We start from the raw sequence: 22,014 nt of genomic DNA, 5'->3' as shown, positions 1-22,014 counted from the left end.
AAACCAGCAGAGATGTTTTATTCCAAATGAAGTCATTAAAAGAACCTTGCTTAAATAAAGCTTATATAATAAGAGAAATTTACCTGCAAGAAGCAAGGGGTAGTGCGCAAAGCACAACAGACCAGCCTAAACTCTCTCCAAAGTAACCTCTCTAGACTATCTCTAGGAATCCTGGAGGCTCGGGGTCACCCTGTAAGAATCACTATTCTGAATGGACTCAAGGGACTGGATATACATAGTGCTAGTTTAAGTAGACTACAGAGGGGCGTGTGTAACCAATCTAATGGAATATTTATGAAATTTGTTCCGTTAGTTGTTTTATGCAGCAGGGTATTTTGAAGTGTGATTTAAAAGAGGCTCAAAAGGCTAGAGCATATATTCAAAAAAATTTTCATTCCTTTAAGATGTTCTATATTCAGACTATTCACTAGACTGCCCTGATGATCTCATCCGACGTGAAGGAGAAAGTTCTTAGGTCAATTGTCCATTTTTAAATTTTGCGTCTCCCTCTTAAAATCCATGCTATGTGAAGGTTAAGTGTGATTGCAAGAGATTTCTGTACATCTTTGGAAATAACTTACAATGACTCACAGGCGAACTCATTACCTGTCCTCAGATGAAGGTCAACAGGAGACCTATGTTTTATAATTTTACAGAATCATCTTGTCAGGAATCTGTATGGAACTGTACATGAAGAAGCAACTAAATGTATTTATGTGCCTTTTATAAAAATAATGACACAATGTCTCTATGTGGAATGAGAAATAAAATACAACTATGCATTAAGTATTTGGGTAGAAATAAGAAAACAATTTCAGTATAAGAAAACATGCACCTTGATTCATTTAACAAACATTTTTTAAAAATTTTAAACAATGGCTATCATCCTAGAATAATTTAAGAAGTAACCTCTAATCACTTCTTATAGATTGATGATTGCATACTGAATATTAGATCATTTTATCACAGGATCAAGCTAAAGCAATAAACAGTTTGAATTATTGTATTAATTTTTCAAGTTTTCTTCAAATTTGTGGTGAATTATTTATAATAGGGAAGATTAAAATGTACAATTTAAATGGAGAATAAAATCCATCTTAATGTTAACACATGCTAGAAATTACATTTTATCAGTGAATTAAAATTTTTTTATTGGCTGCGAAATATAATCTACTTTTAATTAGAGAGGGAAAAAAAGCAAAAATAAAGAAAAATTCCCATATATCACTAACTGGCTTTGGAATTAAGTTATAGGAAAATACATATACATACACACACACCAACTTCACTCCAGATTCAATTTTCTTTTTCCCATCCAGATCACTGCTAGGGAATATAGAACTAAACTCATGGGAAGGAGGCCTTATATTCACTGAAATTAAGATTTTCCACTAACAGACCTCTAACTACTTAGGGACCAGTTCTTTAATTTCTTGTACATGATCATTTCTTTTAAAGAGGAAATACTGGATTCATCTTTACATTAGCTTAGTCATTGATTTCACAGTCAACCATTGCTCTTTACTCTGAGCCAAGTCTGGCTTGATGCTAGAATCTAGAAATACAAAGAAGAACACCACTACTCATGGAGCCAATGATAGGAGACACCAGCATAAAAAATATTTATAGTAGTGTATATGCAAAAATAAAAGTGTACACAGGTTTATCTGTAACATGGAGAAAAATATGATTACATCTATACATGAAGTTTGATTTACATCAGTACACAAGGTGTCAGTGGATATCCTAGATGGACAGAAGGACATCCAAAAGAACCTAGATTAGAAGTGTGTCTGTGGAAACAGAAACAGAATTTACATAAACAGAAAAAGAGAGATGGATGTTGTTATAAGCTGTGTAAGGATTATCATCGTACCACCACCATTATGAGGTCATGAGAATATTAAGTGACATATGTACATCAAGCACTTAGCACAATACCTAGCACATAAGTACTTATTAAATGTTAACTACTATTACTCATTCAATCTTCAATCTAATATTAGAAGTACTGCATAAGAACAAAAGTTTAATCATACAGATTTTTGCATACAGGAAAAGGTTAATTCAATCAACACTGAAGCCTCCAGTACCTTCCTAATACTTATTCAGGAAAAGGAAACAAAAGAAATAGAGAACATAACCTTCCTGCAAAAGCCCTGCTTATATATATGCCACTGTCTTCACTCTATTAAGACATTCCCTCCCATTTCTTTTTGTTCTGTTATATCCCTCTGCTCCCAGCCAGCCTAGGACCTTCACCTGAGTGTACACATCTTCACAAACCTGTGCTGCCTCTGGTCTATTTCCTTGTCTAATCCAGGCTTTGGGGATCATCTGCCAAACTTGTCCTCTTCCTTATTTCAACTATCCCTTCCAACCTTGATTTGTCACGCCAACAGTTTTATTCTCTTTTGACGAAGATAAAGGTCTGCTTTTTCCCCAAGAATTGAAGAGAATAAAAAAAATTTTGAAAAACTTTCTTTTTGTATTATTTTCATATCAATGCATTAAGACTTTGAAAATCTTCTGTCTCTAAAGTCTTGTGAAGAGACACACAAGAGCATTTTAAATGGTAGACTAAGGGCTCTCGAGTGTGGGAACACTTTTCAATGAGCATGCAAAGCTCATTTAGGCTTAGCATCAGTCTGGAGTGGATTGGCTTCCTTATCTCTTTAAGTGAGGGCTCCAACTCTGAATTTCTATCACCAAAATTCAAGCTTCTTGTGGACCGTGAAACTAAAACTCAAGGTCATAAAACATTTTTCTGGAAGAGCTTGATGTCTGCAAGGGGTTCAGGTGAGAAGTAATATTCTGTATGACAAATAAACAAAAATAGAAACACTGAGGCTTCAGGTTACACATTTCCAGTATATATATATATATATATATATAAAATATTTGGAAGCTGATAATGTGACAAATATTTCTAATTACACACATGTTCAGGCAGTGGAAGGATGCCTGAACAGGAAGCAGCCACGCATAACAAAACTCTAAACAGATACTTTCTTGTTGATAGTTCAGAAGAATGTTTATGATATTAACATCATGAAACAGCTGCCAGGCTACTAAGGTATCAGAATTCCCTTTGGGAGAGTAGCATAAAGAATTACAAACAGACTTCACCTTTTATAGTGATATAAAGAAGGGCTGATGCCACAGCAACTGTTTCAACCTTTGCAAATGATTTGCTTATTATTATTTTGAAGAAGGAAGCATAGAAAGTCAAGACAGGTCATAGAAACTCAGCTTTCTTTGCTTTGGGTACAGCGCTAAGTGCAGTTCTTCAGTGTCAAGTGTCAAAGAGTCAAAGGCACATTGACCATAGAGCTGATGGCAATTAATCCTCAGATTTCTTGACTTGTGAGGGTCCTTTCCACAATGCTAGGGAGGACCCTGGCAATAAGCAAATTTAACTTAATTAAGACCACTCTCCTTTCCTAGTGCAACTTCCACTCAGCCATACATCTCCTCAGGTCAAGTGGCACTGGAATAGCCGCAGGCACTTTTGGGATTAAGCCAAAGGGAAATTGAATCAAGGATACATTTACTTTGGGATTAGTGGGAGTATAGTCACTTTCATGGCTTTTCAGGGTGCAGGAATGGCTTCTATAAACACTCTGAAAGCCCGCTTGGTCATGAATGACAATGTAAGGCCAGGTATTAAGATATAATATTGAATGCATTCTATAATACTCAGCCCCCATTTGAGAAGTTGAGAAGAAACAGGTTTTAACATATACAGAGCAGGTTCATAAAATTATGTCATGTTCTGAATTTTGTGATGTCTGTGGTATTTGCCTGCTTTAAAAAATGTAATTTATGTTAATTTCCTTTTTAATCCTAAAATATTCACCCTAACTAATTTTATACTTGCAGTTTTGAATTCACTTGATTAAAAAGGGCTTCCAAAATGTAGGTCCTGCAAAATTTGGACCTACTTATCTAGATAATGACATATACCCAGTATTACAATGTGGAAATGGGGGGAAAAAATTCAAACCATCATATTAAGTCTTATAATTGTATTCATGGGCCATTTGAATAGAATAATGGATTAAATTATGAAATCAAGATGCATATTAAGCTTGGTCAAAATACCATAATATAGCATTAGCCCTTTGAAAGAATGTAACCAGTCTACATTACAACACAGAATAAATTGTAAGATCTCATATAAATGTAAAATGTAGAATAAAGAGTTGTGTTTAAGAACTAGTTTTCATTATTTTAAAACAATGCAAGGGAAAAGTCAATGAGAAAATTGTACTTTTAGTATCTTTATGTTTATGCCTATAGTTAAAGTACTACCAGTAAAAGAAATAAGCATTTTATCCTTATTATTTTCCATATTGTCTGTAGAAAGACTTTAATAATTCACAGGAATACATAATTCACTCAGAAACAGATTCTGATGCAATTCTAGTGACTATACCAAAGAACAGATCACTGTATTAGTTTCCTATTGGTACTGTAACCAATTACCACAAATTCTGTGGCTAAAAACAACACAAATATATTACTTTATAGTTCTGGAGATCAGAAATCTAAATGGGTTTCACTAGACTAACACCAGTTGCCAGCAGGACTTCATTCCTTCTGGAGGCTCTGGGAGCAATCTACTTCCTTACCCTTTGAAGTTTCTAGAGGCCAAATGTATTCTTTAGCTCTTGGTGCCATTCTTCCATTTTTAACATCAGCAACAGGTGAAGTCCTTCTCATGTTGAATCACTCTGATTCTGACTCCTCTTCTGTCTCCTTTTCTACTTGTAAGGAGCCTTGTGATTATATTGGCCCAACCAGATAATCCACTATAATCTCCTGATTAGCGATCTTAATTCCGCGGCCAATTGCCCCCCTTTGCCATGTAATCTAACATATTCACAGGTTTCGAGATTCAGGAAATGAATGTCTTTATGGGCCATTATTTTGCCTACCACAATCATTAATGAATTGCCTTATTCTGTGGTGCTGTCCTTTGGTTATAAATCTGAAACTATGCTTTATATCATCCTTGCTACACCAAGAAGGCCCTACATATAATCAGTTTCTCAAGATCAATACCAACCTAAAATGCAGTTGCAGTCAATAAAAATTGTTTAGTCAGCTCATAAGGATTTTTTGAAGTCTTATATCCATACATCTCACCACTCCAGAATTGACCTAAATTTAATACTTCATCATCCCTCTGTTTGGACAGTGATTGGTTCAGAATTAATCACTGATACAAGCTAAGCCAATCAGAGTTTTTCCTCAGATTTTTCTTCTCTCTTGAACTGCCAGGGAAGAAAAGAGTCTTTTATCTTCCTTGGTCAGGTTATAGTAAAAAATACAACACTAGATGATAGTAAAATCCATGTTTCTTCTACATAAAGAAAAATCACTCTGCAATAGGCAAAGATTAAGGCTAAATTGCTGACAGAAGTAGAAATGTGTGGGCTGGGGGCAGTTGAGTGTGAATATGTACACACGTGTGTGTGTGTGTGTGTGTGTGTGTGCGAGTATGATAGAAAGAGTGAAGAAGAGGCTGATATGAGATTGTCTAAGTCCCTTTTCCATTCATCCTAAAGGTCATCTTTTTCCCTGTCCTTCTTGGTTATGTGAGCACATAACTCATTTGTTTATTCTGATTGAATTGGGATTCCGCCATTTGCATCCAAATGACTCTTAATTAAAATAGATGCTGTGTAATTGTGTTATATCCTCAGCATTGTAATTAATGACAAAGAAATTAAAAACATAATCAAGAAAGCTAGAGTTCTTTCAGGACGGAAAAACCAAACAACTGCTCTATGTCCCCACCTGGGGATTGCTGTTAAGTGTGATCTGGGAGCAGTAATGTTACACCTTTTTGTTACTGAGAATCTTTCATCTCTAGGAGGCAACAACCATTGTCTCATGAACACTTTCTATATTTAAATTGAACAAATAATAGCAAAATTCTCATTAAACATCATTTTCCTCAGTACAGCCAATTCATAACAGAAATAAAGCTCTTGGATTCAACCAGAAATTTAAGCACATCAGAAAGGTAAAATAACAGCCACCAAAATTATTCCATTAAAAGTAAATATTATGGAGAACCTCCTTGTCATATTATATTGACAGTGTAATTAACTGCATTGAATAAATAAATGGATATATGATGAACAAACAGAGATAAGCACAGGACATAGGCCCGGGATCATTCATTGTTAATAATCAACAGTTATTGCTGCTTCATGACTGTTCATCTATGTATCTTTTATACCGTTTCCTCAGGTTATGTGCTCTGTCATGCTGCTTGAAATTTTCTTTGACAATTTAACTCTATCCCAAACATTTCCAAGATTTATATGGACATTACCTAGGCACAGTTAAAACAAAACTAATATGGCTGAATGTTTATTGGAAATAAGTTTATAGCTAAATCTTAGTTTGGAGCCACGTAAGAATTGCAAAACACCAATTATATTTTGTTATTAAATTTTTATATTTTTTATAAAAGACTACTTTTACACAATGAGATGGGTCTCCTTAAAACAATTCCAAGTGAAACTTGATTAGCATACAAATTAAATTTCCTTCTGTTCTTGTTTTTATACTACGGCTATTTCTAGAATGCCAGGTTGTACTCTTTCATCCTGTACTTCAAAATTTACTACTAATCAGAATGGACACCTCTCATGGGTACAGACTAAAACCTAAGTCATTACAGAAGAAATGCCATCCTGTTCTGAGAGAAAAACAGGAATGGCATTTTTTCTGTGCTTTAACTTTTGCCTGGGTTTCTAATTATCTTAATAAGAAGCTTCAGTGATAAATTCTCATGACTCTGACTAAAACGGTTTTGGGGTTGGTCCGTCTTTTCATTCCAAATTGACTCTTGTGAATCCATTTCTTTAAAAAGAAGCCAAATCGTAAGTTCTAAATACAACTAGATATCACAAAGTATTTATATATTTTATTACTATTTGGATAATTTACTAATTTAATTATTAAACTATGCAGTCTGTAGTTAAGACACATCTAGTTTAAAATATGTGCCTTAATAATCTTCTGTGACATCTCTTTAATGATGTTTGTTTGGGTTTTTTGATGTGACCTCTAAAGCACTGTCCTCTTTTGCCAATATTATGTATCCCTTTTAGAATTTGGTAAAAGAAGCCATGGACCCTTTTTTCATAAAAATATATATTAAAAGTTGTACGCAGTGTACTTGTGCCATTTTAAGTTCTTATTTTCCTTATACCCAACTATAAACCTCCAGAGCTGTATGAATTCCAGGTTGAGAATCCTTGGATATAGAATTCTAAGAATCCCTCATTACAATACAAATGATTCTGGTGGAGGAAAGTTCTCAGAAAGCTATGAAAGTTAAAGCAGGCCTAAGGCTTCTGAGCAATTGAGGACCATGGGAGAGTATTTTTGTAAAAGAGGTATACCCCCAGCATTCATACCCAAAAGCTTCATTATAACACTGGAAATCTATTTAAAAATACAGATTCTCATTCCTATCTCGGATATATACAAACGGGGATGGAACAAGTCCCTTAATAAACATACCATATTCTTTCATAGTTCTGTGCCTCCTGATATGATTTCCTGTTTGGGAAATTATTTTCCCCTTTTCCAAGAGCATACCTCCCCAAACCCTCACCACACACAGAGCATCTAAAGACCCCACAAGGCAGTAATTTTTGCAACTCTTTAAGTACTCCCTGAAGCCCTGTTTGCTCTGTGGGAAGTAGGGCAAAAATGAAAGCATATTCTGCTTAGTCCTTCTGCCGCAAAACGATGCCCATTACACAGCCCTGCAGAGCAGTGATTCTTATTGTGACTGCAGGATAGAAGCACCTGGGAGCTTTTAAACTCCCTGATACTCAGGCCACATCGAAGACAAATTAAATCAGGTGGGAGCTTGGCATTGGTATTTTTAAAATACTTCTTCGACAAACTCTCAATTCTCCTCTATGGACTCTTTACAGACAAAACCTATCTGACTTTGCTCTCTTCCAGGAAACCTTCATTTGCTGAGTCTGAAATTTTGTACAAACCATTTTTTTTCTCCTGTTTTTCTGGCCATCTTCCCTCAGTTCTCATTTGGCCCCCTTTCAATACTCAGATCTGGCCAAAAAGGACCTCCTCAGAGAGAGTCCTTGATCACTTCATCTGAAACCACCCCCAGCCTTCTGGAGAGTTCACCTTGGCCATTGTATCATATTATCTTGATTTCCTGATTCTAGCTCTAACCAAAATTATTCTTTTTTCTTCTTTAACTTCTCCAACCAAACTCACTAGAAGTTCTAGTAGAGCCATGGTATTGGTTGCCTTATTTATTATTCTGTCCTCAGCACCTAGACAGATTCTACGCACATAGTAAGATCCCAATAAATATATGTTGAATGTATAAATGTATGAATGAATGAATGAGTGAATGGATATTGGTCTTGTTTTCTCTATTAAATTCTATGCCCTTGAAATTCATCTGCTATGTCATCTACTTAAACTCTTACAACCCTTTACAAGTGCATATTTGTTTTTAACGTTAACAAAACAATTTCTTGTGTACCATCTTAATTGTTTCTCACAACATTTAGAGGAAAAAGAGCAGTTGTAATACTGTTTTTACAGATAACAAAACTGAGGGTACATAAAGCTAAAAACAAAACAAGACAAAAAAACTTTACAGTGGCACACAAACAATAAAGGTTGTGAGCACATCTGTCCTGTGAGGATGTCATAGGTCATGTGGCCATCTCTTTAGTTTTTGTCCCCTGAAAGACTCATGCCCTCACAGTTGGAAAGTGACTAGCTGGGTAAGGCTGGAGATGCTGAGAAGAAGCACAATATTGGCAGTGTGTGTGAGCCTCTCTACCTAAATAGGAAATTGATACCTGTCAATAGTTTTCCCAGGGATCACCCAAGCAAAGGATGGGAGTACCATTTGGGAACATGGCTGAACAATTTGAGCAGGTACCAGCCCTTCCACACCCTTGTGCAGCCATCAGACTTCAGGCCTCCTAACACATCCAAGATCTCATTTACCAATAGTTCTTCTGGATTTCTCTCTCTATGTAGTAAAATCATCCAGAAGAGTGGATCTAGAATTGATCATGAGTTATGCCACTTGAGTTTTGCTCTAGTCCTTCCTTTGTAATTACAATTAACTATACTCAAGAGTATAAATTCTATGATTCTGTCCTTCCATTGCAATTATAATTGAATAGTAACATTAACCATACCCAGATTTCCAACAAATTAATCAAATGAAGCAGTTTGAGAAACCTTCCTGGTTTTCATATACTCTATATTTGCTTGCATTTTTTTCTACTTCTTTTAAGCTCCTTCAGTTAACTATTGTGCAATACAGGGCCTTAGAAAAAAGCCTAGGGAAATAAATTTTGGCAAAAGATTTAATGTCCTTGTAAAGGACTTTACATATGACCTCAAATATTTGCTGTTTCATCTTTGGGACCAATCAAACCTTAAACAGCTCACGACTGTACTATGCCAGACCATTTGGTACTATTTACAAGCATCCACATGGCATGGATATTTTGAGCAGCAAAGAGGCCAAAATTATTTAGAAACTTAAATAAGAAGCCAAAGAATCCTGCTTTTCCTCCCATATCCAAATAGAAGGAATCGTATGAGAAATAAATATTTATGGAGAACCAAAATCTCATCCATCTTAACTGTTATATTCCAAACGAAAGGATGCCATAAATGAAGAATATGTTATTCTGTATTCAACGCAGTCACTTAGTAGAAAGCAGAATCACAAAGAACAGCTTGGCTAGTCACCTTATTCTCGTGAATAGTAAGCAACTGTATGTCTGCCTCGTTAGCTACGCAAAACCAGACACAACATCTATTATGAAAGTGAGTCAGGAATGAAAGGCATGGAGCCCATGAGAGGAAACATAACATCTAGGGGTCCCTCTGAGTCATAACACAGTCACATTCACATACTGCACAGAGAAGTAAAGGAGAGGGAAAGCAACCTGAAGAAGCGAGGTTCAGTCACCATTAGGGTTTTGCTGCTTTTTTAGCCTGTGATTTGCTGACTCCCACACCTACCGAGTTGTAGAGCCCAGACTAAGTCTAGAGCCTCTTAACTCCATACAATAAACCCCCAATCATGCCTCACTGCGACATCGTGTTCTTTTGCTGTTTAAAACTCATAGGGATATGGATACATTCCCAGTCCAGATAATGTGACCTTCAATATACTAATCTGGGCTAAACTGTTGTCATTTTACTACCTTGTTAATACGAATGACTTTTAATAAAACAGCCACTTTCGGTCTGCATTTTTGTTCTCATGTGCTGTCAGTAAGCAAGTAAGGAGGATTTAAGGTACAAGAAGGAGGAAGAAAGGCACGCGAGGATGCTAGTGCATTTATTTTGTTCATGGAAAGATTTGGATTTTGGTAACTTTAGTTACATTAAACATGGTATTTTAGCAACGACAATGGAGTAGGCACTAAGCAAGGTGAATTTGGCATTTCTGTGACATCATTTAGCATATTTATAACCCATATTTACAATGTGTGTCCTTCTTACTAACAATTAACTTCTTAAGACTTCTATGAGAACAAGAGCTCTGCAAAGAAGTTGCTTTTTCTGTCTCAAACCCATCACAACATGGGTAAGAGTAGTGGGAAGGGGGGGAGGGAGATGACATTTGCCCCGGCTGTCTCCCACCACTTTCTTATTCTTTTTTTTTTTTTAGCTGAACCATCCTGCCACCTGTTGGCAGCTCAACAGCTGCTCAGCTCAGGCTGGGACTCGAACCACTGTTGCTCAGAGCTCAAACTCTTGAGAGAGCTCTTAACCAACTGAGCCACTCGGCCGGCCCTCTTATTCTTTACATATCATCAAAAGTGAATCTGTTTCTTGTTCCCTGCAAAAGTTATTCCCTTATTAACTCAATGTGTCTCTCCATGCTTCCCTTTACCTGGAATGCACTTTTTCTAAATCATTATCTGTCTATTGCTACTCATCCATGCAGACACAATTCTAGCTTCACTCACTTCATGAAGTCATAAATTTGCACCCAAATTTACTTAGAAAATATTATCTTCCTCCTCTGATTCTCAAGAAACTCACTCCCTTTTCCCACCACATTTTTTACATTTATCACAAATACTTAGCACAGGGGTCAGCAAACTTTTTCTGTAAAGGGCTAGATAGTAAATATTTTAGTCTCTGAGGGCAATATACTCTCTTTGGTAACTATTCAACTCTGTTGTTATAGTAGAATAGCAGCCGTATGTAAACAAATGAGCATGGTTGTGTTCTAATAAACCTTTATTTACAGAAACTTAATGTGAACCTCCTAGTCCTAGTTTCCTGACCCCTGGCTTAGCACAGACATATATAACAGGGTGGCCAATAAATATTAGATGATTAAATTTGATAAATATCACTAATAAAAATACGATACGATGCATGAATTGGCTATGTGTTATAGTATGATTATATATTGAATACATTCGTTATGCAAATATAGCACAATGACTAGCCCCATCAATTTTTTTTTATTTTTTTCTCCTTTTTTTTTTCCTTTACAGACCTTTGTTAGGGAAACAAAATTTTATTTTGTTATTTATGTTTTAAAAATCAAGTCAAATAAAATAGGTAATATACTAGATTAAATAATTCATTATCAATAATATAATAAAATGAATTTGGATGAGTGTTTAAGCTAATCATGTCTACACCTAATGATGTAGGATATTCCTTGTGCTGGGGTCATGGTCTCGTGGAACCGAAGAATAGAGACACGGACCAGAGAGGTAAGGTTGCAGAAAAGAAGTTTACTAGAAGTAAAAATATATTTCAAAGAAGCAGAAGCGGGTCTGAGCAGTAGAGAATGGCTCAAGGGCCATTATTAGAAAAGAAAGTACACTCCAAAGAGTTTGGAGCAGGCCGAGCAGAGGAAGCTCATAAGGCCCAAGGGGGACCAGGGCTAGGTCCAGGGCCAGGGCCAAGGGGTCATTATTAGGAGAAAAAATACACTCCAAGGAGATTGGAGCGGGGCCTGAGCAGAGGCAAGGCTCAAAATGTTCAAAAGGCCTCCATCAATTTTTAATAACATCTTAACATCTATGTATTCAAGAGAGGAATCATAGGGTTCTGATCCTAAGACCTGGATAAAATGATGACACTCTGCCTCATTAATTTTTCTATTAAAAAAATCGAGAGTGTGTGGTTCTATGAAGATTATGGCTAATAGCCAGACCAGATTGTTTCCCAACACAAGCATCTGGTTTGTTTGTTTATATTGAATAAAATCAAGTAAATAACAGCTAGAGCCCCATACTACATCCTTCGCTATGTGCTTAGTGCTTTAGTAGAAATAAATATGGAATTGTGGTAACAAAATTGTCATAGTTGTCACACATTTCATTTTAAGCTCACTTAAAGAAATTGGGATTGAATTCTTGTCCAATTTTTTATTTTTATTTCAAATAGATTTTGACAATATTTGTTGCAGCTTTTATTAGGAGGTTTTCTTAGCCAAAGAATTTCACGAGTTTTCAATTTACCACATAACCGTTATGCAAAATGTAACAAAAGTCATCTATTGATTTGGATCGATTCCTAGTTTTGATGCAAAATGTTCTGCTGCCATAGATAAAACATTTAAACAAGATTCTTGGCTGGAACACGCAGAAAAAAATATTGTCTTGGGAGTGATAGTTTTCCAGACTATGGTTTAGAAAAACCTCAGGTAATTAAAAAATACTGTTTATTATTTTCCACTAAAATATTTTCAGCCATCTTTTAAAAATAATATATAAAATTAAGTTCAGCTTGTAAATTTCTTTGCCTCCTCTCTGTTACGCTGAATATAAAAATAGCAAGAAGAAAGGCAAGGTAAAATAGAGAAGGAGAAGAGAAGTAAGGACCATAAATCAGTATTTACCCGCTGAAAGAGGGAGTCCCTGAATAGCCACCTCGTATGAGACCTTCTTTTTTGTTTAACGTGGCTCTTTTTAGCCATTCCCTTGAAAATATACAAATTATGCCTTTAGTTCAGTAAGTATTGCTTCTTCATCAGAATGAGAAATTTAATATTGGATTTAATCAGGACCTTCCAGTAAATCACCAATTCTGGGCACCTGCACCTTTGGTTTCCTCGTGAGGATAGAAAATGTCCCCACACAGAAGCCCCAGAACAGCATGAGGACATAGAGAAAGGATGACAGAGGCACCGTACTTAGTTCTCTCTGAATCCCAATCTTTTTGTCTCCATACTATCTTTAATAAAGTCACAATAAATAACATTTACATTCATGAGCTTCTGTGAAATATGGGATACATATACAGTTTATGGTATCCTAATAAGTTTTTCTGAGTACAAAGAAAGCAAATAATAAACAGGCTTTTCCTAGATACCATGTTACTATTATGGGTCATTCCATGCTAGTAGAACATATACAAGCCATAATAGAGAGAGAATACTGTAAGTTCAAATTGTGCTCAGCGGTCCACGAAGATTCCCAGGGGATCCCTAGACTGATTTCTCATCATGTATTGTCTATCACATGACAAATTACAGACTTTTGTTTTTGGCATGATTTACCAGTTCACTGATATTTTCCCCATTTGGTGCATTGCTAGAATCAGGACCAGGGTCCTGATTAATTTTACAGGGTCATTTCTTCTTGTTTGGCTGTGGTCCTTAATGCCTGTTTGAAATGTCATAATTTAGTGCAGGACTATTCCAGGGTCCTTGAGCACTGGCAGGTATAATGGATCAATCAGTCTGGACACTCAGAATAGAGGTCATCTGAATCCCATTTTCTGTCTCAAAACACTACTGGAAGAACACACTGGGCTCCCTCACTACTTGAAAACTGTGCATTTTCCACTACAAAGAACCTACAATAAGATATTTAATTAGGCCGCTGAGAATTTTAAAATATAATCAAAACTACAGTAGGCAGTGTGGTGTTTAATTTAAAATGTTTTGAAGTCTACCCTGTTAAATTTTTAAGTGCACAATATTGTATTGTTAACTATAGGCACTGTGTTGTACAGCAGATCTCTAGAACTTATTCATCTTATGTAACTAACTGTAACTTTATACTCATTGAAGAGCAACTCCCCATTTCCCCCTTCCCTCACCCTCTGGCAACCACCATTCTATTTTTTGCTTCTAGAAGTTTGACTATTTTAAATACCTCTCTTGCAAAGCATTCTTCACACACACACACACACACACACACACACACACACACGTGTGTGCAAAGGGACACAAGGACATTTTTGGAGACAGTGGGTATATTTATTACTTTCATTGTGGTGATGGCATCATGAATGTATACATATGTCCACACTCATCAAATTTCATACATTAAATAAGTGCAGGTTTTCTTTGTATATCCGTTACACATCAATAAAGCTGTAAAACATTTTTAATAAAAAAAGAGGTATGCTCCCCCAAAAATGAAAAAAAAATGTTTGGAGGACTTCTATTTTTAAAAATTTTTATCTGTTCCAAATAATAGCATTTCTGTATACATAAATAAGACAAATAATCATCCAGTTGTCAAAAAATCACATAGAGTGATAAACACATAGGTTGAAAAAAATGCATGTATCATGGAAAACTTCTCTGATAAATAAAAGCAAGAAATTTTAAAATGTGCTTTGCAGGTAGAAGAGAAAGATAAATTATGGCTTAAATTGAAAAATCTCCAGATGGTAGGAATTTGGCATGCTATTATTCTTTGAAAGTATGTTCCTAGTTAAGGGAATTGAACGGACTTGCTTAATTCATTAATTAAAACATACTAATTGATAAAAATGAGGACATGGTTTCTATTTTCTAGAAGCTACAGTATTAAATAATTAGCCTCAATTTATCATTCTTCCTCCACTTCACACCTTCCCTTGTGGGGGTGTATGGTTATGTATGTTTAAGGACTAAAACATATGCAATACCTCTTAGAACAAGTCTAATAAAAGAAAACCAAAGGGCACAGAGGACAAGCAACAAAAACACATGGGATTGCAGCATCAAACAAAAAGATGACTTAGGCACAAGGACAAGTGATGATCAAAGACAAATACCTCAAACATAAGCTTCTGAATAATAATGGCTACAGATAAATCATTCGCTTTGAAGATTATAGGTCTCAGTAAAAGAAGTTTGATAAATGTTAAGAGTTTATAACACTAAAAGGGAAATATATCAAGCAGCGCTAACTGGTTATTTAAATTGTCAGCATTGGTGGGGAAGGGAATCCCTGTTATGCCCCTGGTGGGGGGGTATACTGGTACAATTATTTTAGAGAATACAAATTGCTTGGGCAAATTTTTTATTGAAAAGCTTTGATATAATTTTTCATTTAGATCTATGCATTTCACATCTAAGAATTCATACTAAAAAGTTGTGCAAATTTTCAGCTGAAAGAATGTAAATTATGATATTTAGAACTTGAATACTAGACAATTTAGATGTCTAATAAAAGAGAATTGATTACTCTTTTGTTATGGAATACTATGCAGCCATATCAATGATTTTGCATAAGGATATTTATAACAAAGAAATATATTCATTATGTATTGTTCAGCAAATTGATATGATAAAAGAACCAGTAAATAGTCTAAAACAACAGCTCTGGAGTCAGCCTGCAGTAAAAGTTTGTATTAAAACTTGTACCTCTGGCACTTACTATGTAAGATGGCGAACTACTCAAATTTCAAATTTCTTTTCTGTAAAAAGAAGAATAATTGTACTTCTTCCCACCTCATTGTATTTTGGGGATGGTATGTGGAGTTTTGTGTGTGGAAGAGAGTATGAGTCAGGAGTTTTGATGCAGTAACAAACAACTCTAATATCTGAGCTGCTTAAAACAACAAAGGTTTTCTAACCCCCTCACCCCTTCTCCCCCATCTCCACCCCTCTCCCATCTAGCAACCATCAGTTTTTCCTCTATATCTCTGAGACTGTTTCTGATTGGTTTTTCATTTATTCTATTTTTTAGATTCCACATATAAGTGAGATAATATGGTATTTGTCTTGGAGTACAGCATAAGGAATAGAGTCAGTGGAACTGTAACAGCTATATACAATGTCAGAGGGGTGATAGATTGGAAGAAGGGGGTTATCACTTTATGAGGGACGTAAATGTCTAACTATCACATTGTTTTGTACACCTGAAACTAACTAACAAACAACAAAGGTTTATTTCTCACTCGTGTTATAGGTCCTTAGTGGTGTCAGCAGAGGTTTCTGTTAATCATACTCACTCAGCGATCCAGGCTAATGGATCAGTCACCATCTCAAACACCCCAACTCCCCAGGCCTGGGGGAAAAAGACAGGGCACTCAATGCCCCTTAAGCTTCTGCTCTGAAGTGACACACATAACTTTTGCTCACAATTTTTGGCCAAAGCCAGTGACACATACTCAAGAGGATAATAATAATAATAATAATAATAATAATAATAATAATAATAACAACAACAACAACAGAATGTATTTCTTCTAAGTCAAGACAAGTTTAAAACTAATGTGTAGTCTATGATAAGCCATTTTAAGTTTTGAGCAGAGCATTGGTTTGAGAATAGCGAAAGTTGTACAAATCAAGGAATCAGAGGATTCATAGAGAATGTAAGAAATCATCTAAATTATCCCCTCCCTTTAAGACATAATGATGGATCGCACTTAGTCATCACCAGCAGAAGCAAGTCATCTAATTTAATTTCTTGTGGAAAATTGCCTTCACCTGGCCCCTGAGGGGAACTATACTAAAGAACTTCAGTACAGTCACTGGGAGAATATTTTTTTTCTTGGCCTGAACTAGTAAGCTGCTGAGGTTCTCCAGCTTGTGGACCGAAGGGCCCTGTAATTGTTTTCCTCAAGCATGTAACCACAGCTGCAGCTGTCATAAATAGCAAAAGTAATCCTTTAGAAGTTTTCATATTGGCTATTTGATTTGAAACATCCAATGCCAATGAGTTTGCAGATGTAGCACGATGAGAAAAAAAGGATTTCTGATTATTGGTCCAAGTACTGGACTGGCTCGCATAAATCCTGAGTCTTCATTCTCAGAATTCTTTTGTTTTGTTATGGCTCCCGAGGAAATCACTTCACTCATCAATACTTCAATTTCTTTAAAGAAAACTAGAGAAGCTTATTAATTATCTATAAAGTATTTCAAAAGGCTTTAATGAATTATAAAAAAAAATTTAAAAATCATAGTTTTATTCATATATTCAACACTTTTTAAATAAAATGAACTTTAAGTATACTCCATTGTTTAAAAATGGTAGCTAAATGTATCAGTGAATCTCTACAGAGACAGATGTGTGTTTGCCAGAGTTTATTAAAAATTGATATATAAAGTCCACAATCATCTTCTTACACTACCACTATATTAAAAACTTTAGAGACAAATAAAAAACCACTGGTAAATATATTTATTAGAGTGATTTTCTATATTTGAGAGATATTTTTATATTTGAGAGATATACTTTTCTTATTTTTCTATTATATAATTTGTTATTATAACAATGAATGATTTTTTTTAAACTTTGTTACTTTAAAAGCATAATAGGCTTACTCAAGAACTATAATGGCAATATTGTATTAATGTAGGTAAAAGAGCAGTTCCTGTCTGGGGTTATTGGTGAAAAATGGGGCAAGGCAGAAATGATTATGAAATGAAAAATTCCTTCTACCCATAGCTTATCCCCCTACTTATATCATTAGGGATAAATATCAGTCTATGGGAAAATGCCTATGGTACAAATAATCTTGGGAGACTTTGGGAGTTTTATACATAAAGAAAACTGTAACAATAAAAAAAAAGATGATAACAAATAACGGCAAGAATGTGAGGAAATTGGGACCTTCTTCATACATGCTGATGGGAATGTATAAAATGGTGTAGCCACTTTACCTCAAAAAGTTAAACATAGTTAACATATGACCAAGAGGGTCCACTTATAGGTATAAACCCAAGAGAAATTAAAACAGAAATCCACACAAAAATTTATACATGAATGTTTATAGAACATTACTCATATGGCCAAAAAGTAGAACCAACCCCAATGTACATTAAGAGATGGATGAATAAACAAATGTGGTATATCCATACAAATGAATATTAAGCAGCTGTAAAAAGAATGAAGCATGTGCTACAACGTGGGTAAACCTTGAAAACATTGTTATCCTGTTGGGAGCCATGCAGGCTGGCTTTACTGTAGTATAACTTGTTTTGCTTCTTGCTCCTTTCTGCACCTGGAGGATGCTTACTTAACCTTGAGGCATGTGGTGAGAAGGCCAGTTCCTTAGGAGACACACGAAGATAGAGGGCTGTTTGGCTTTGGGGAAGATAGTTTCCTGGGAAACTGACCCTCTAAATTTTCCACTGACCTTCAGGTTTCTAGTTGGTAAATAATGATGTACTTTTAATGAGGTTATGCATATTCATCCCTTCTGTGTTACATGTACTCTGGGGGTATATAATGGGGAGGAAAAATAAACTCGGGGCTGGTTGCTAAGAATGCTTCCAGTCCTCCCGGACCCTCTTTGTCTCTTTGCCTCTTTTTTTCCTTAAACCTCGCCCCCCACTTCAGGTACTGTTCACTAAAACGCCAAGGCAGGACCCCAACATTATCCTAAGTGGAAAGAGTCAGAAACCAAAAGGATACATGCTTTATGATTCCATTTACATGGAATATTCAGATTAGTCAAATCCATAGGGATGAGAAACAGAATAATGGTTTCTAGGGGCTGAAGGAAGGGGAGAATGGAGTGTAAGTGGTAAGGGGCACAGGGATTCTTTTTGTGGCGATGAAAATGTTCTGAAATGAGATAGTGGTGATAGTTGCATGATTCTGTCAGTGTACTCAAAACCATGAAGCTGTATACTTTAAAAGAGTGAATTTTATGGTATTCAAATTATATCTCAGTAAAAAAATTCATTTTTCTAAAAGAAAATGGCAACATGAAATTAAATGTCTGATCTATTCAGGTAAAGGAAATCTTTCTTCTTTTCCTCTCTCGTGACAAAAATTTGTGATAACTTCAATTAGTTCCTCTGGAATATATTTCACATTAACTTGGCCATTTTCATGTTAGAGGTAAATTGTATTTTGTACTCTGATAAATCAAAAAGAATTGAATGAGCTTTCCTCTAGATGAATTCTTCCTTCTCCAGTTTGTACTGATCTGGTACCAAGAGCACACCTGAGACTACATGCCTTCTAAAACAACAAAAACTTATTCAGAGCTATCTGTCTAGAATGATGCTTTTCAAAAGCCAACACTCTCCTCAATACACCAGTGTTATTGAGTTTCTGGAATGTCAGTGGACAATTAGATGGTCTCATTTAGAAAGTTTTGAGCAAATGTACAAACAGTTTATTTTTTTCTTTGTAATGTAGCATTGAACTGAGTGAACTGAGCTGAATTGAAGTTGAGCATACCTCAAAGTTAAAGTGGACTGAAAGTTAAAGTTAAAGTGAGTGTGAGTGTGTGACAAAGGGAAAAAGAGAGATTATATTTCACCATATACTTTCATTCATGGAACGTGGATGTTTTCTTAGTTTTGAAAAGACTAACCTCTCATTCAGGAATCTTAGCTATCTTTTAGATAAGATATATGTGGATTGAATTCATTTGACTCATAGGATTAGGAGGTGGTGACAAGGCCTGAGAGCCCTCACTTACCCCTTCCGGAGCAAGGCAGGTCAGAGCCTCCTTGGCATTTTTTGATGCTCTCTTCAGCTGACAGTGGGCAGGAATGTGGGTGTTCACACTTTTTCCCATACCAGCCTACTTTGCAGTCACATCTTCCACAATTACACTGCCCGTGACCTTTACAATGAGAGTCGTAAAAAAAAAAAATAATAATATATATGAGAAAATATATAATTAAGTCAGCATTCATTTTCATTTCAACAGTGAATGTCACAAATGAGTCAGAACCTTAATTAACACAACATAAAACAGTAAGACAAAAGCACATTTTTCTCAAGTTCTTAAACACCTAATTTATATTAATTGATCTTGAGGGCTGAAGAAAAGCAGCAACTTCAGATAATATAAAAAGGCTTGTAGGGCTACAAACTTGAATTTCTCAAAATCCAGGTGCTTGTGATTGTATTGGTCTGCTGAGGCCTAAATGGCGTATTTGATGGGTCTGGCAATTCATTCATGTGGAGGAGAGCAGAGGACATAGAAAACAATTTGTTTCTCAATCAGGATCTTATCTTCTGGAGTCACCCACCCTGCATTTTCATTACCTTTTTACTACACACTGCATGCTTAGGCTAGAGACCCTTACCTTAAAACCAGTAACCTGTGTGGAGTTCACAATCCTGGAAGGCCAATTGAATACACACAAAAGAGGTCAGGAAGATATTAAAGTTCTTTGCACATGAACACAGAGCCTGTAAACAACTGTGGTATGGTAGCAAAAAAATGGCCTATACTATCGATCAAATAATTGGGTTCAAATCCTGTCCCTGCTACTACCTAGAGAGTAAGGCTGTTCAAATGACGACCTCTTCAAAGATTACTTTCTTCATTTTTAAACAGGACAATAATGCATTTTCTGTCCACATTTATCAGGAAGTACATAATATATCTTAAAATGCCCCATAAAAGTGAGCTATTGTGATTTCTATTCATTTGAGCCCACATATGTAACCAAGAAGGAATAGGAAGGAAAGCAAGGGAACTTCTGCTGAGCTTTTCCTAACTCCTAGGAAACATTCAGATACTCATTATTACAGATGCAGAATAAAGTGGATTTCTATAGTTGCTGCAAAAATGCATGAAGAATTTTAAAGGAAGTCAAATTACACTTTCTTTAAATATATCAAGTATAAAGCTAATGATTGAAAATCCATACTATTTTGTGTTTGGCATCTGATGTTAATATATATCATACAATAAGGACATTGGCCTTCGGTGAAGACCAGACTATTTTATCAATATTACATGAAGTTTGTGGGCAGATGCCTATGTTTTGAATTTGAAGAATTGGACAATCCACATCTCGAGAAGCTTTTGGTCATTTGTTAATCTGGGTATCTATGGAACAAATCATAACTTCATAGGTCAAAGTAGGGTGAGATATTAGTGATCACTAAATCCAAATCTCTCATTTAACATTAAATACAATTCAACATACATTTATTGAGTACCTACTATGTAACAGAGTCTAAACAATAAATTGTTGTCATTAATACTCTGCCTTGCAACTTATCATTTTTCAGGAAAAAAACATTGTGATTGTTAATAAATATGTGTTTCATGTGAATATAATCATTTAGACCTTCACATATGATAATTTTTATTATAACAGTAACTTATTAGCAATTAGATTTCAGAGGTTGTTGGGTTCTGTGGCTTTTTGCCATTTACCCCAGCTTAAAAATTTCCTAACCATCTTCTCAACCCTCATGTAATTTAGAGCAAAATTTGCAAACAGAGCTGTATTGCAAATGCATAGATAAATAACAGCTTTTAAAACAAAATCTTTAGCATTTAAAGTACAATCAATTTTGCTGTTTCATAAGTGCCAGTGGCTTTGAAAGTCTTGAAGACAAGAGGTTTCATTTGAAGAACAAGTAGATCTGTCACAAGGATACTAGACAAAGTACAGAAAATGCTCCCAGTTGTGGAAGACCAGTTGACATTTCAACAATAAAACTGAGCAAGAGAGTTAGATTGAAAGGGGAAAAAAACTTTACTCTTAAAAGTTTAAAATAGCTATAAAAGTTAGAACAAAACATCTAGTGGTTTAGGATGCCAGGAAATCCCTGACTACCCAGGAGGATGCCACCTGCTGCCACGGCTGCCTGGAATTCACAGGCAGCAACTCATGTCCAGCATGAGGGAATCTGGAATGAGGCAGGATCCCATGCTAGGGTTACCAGTGACTGAAGGGAGAACATTTTCAAGTTCTCTATTTGGAATATAGGTTTAAGAGCAGTTATTTTCTATCTGAGGATCATCCACATGTCGATATTTAAATAAAAAATGTGATAGAAT

At 35.5% G+C, this 22,014-nt stretch overlaps 1 protein-coding gene across 1 annotated transcript in view; it reads right to left on the bottom strand.

Moving 5' to 3' along the window:
• ITGBL1 (integrin subunit beta like 1) overlaps positions 1 to 22,014 on the bottom strand; it is a 125,556-nt gene that overhangs the window by 78,679 nt on the left and 24,863 nt on the right. The window contains exon 5 of the mRNA XM_019625120.1: positions 19,684 to 19,830. Coding sequence (XP_019480665.1) covers positions 19,684 to 19,830 — 147 coding nt within the window. The remainder of the gene's footprint in view (positions 1 to 19,683; positions 19,831 to 22,014) is intronic.

This window comes from Hipposideros armiger, unplaced genomic scaffold (genome assembly GCF_001890085.2).
Source record: "Hipposideros armiger isolate ML-2016 unplaced genomic scaffold, ASM189008v1 scaffold_615, whole genome shotgun sequence".
Classification (NCBI taxonomy): Eukaryota; Metazoa; Chordata; class Mammalia; order Chiroptera; family Hipposideridae; genus Hipposideros; species Hipposideros armiger.
The sequence above is the reverse complement of the archived record's forward strand: the minus strand, read 5'-3'. Positions and strand labels throughout refer to the sequence as shown.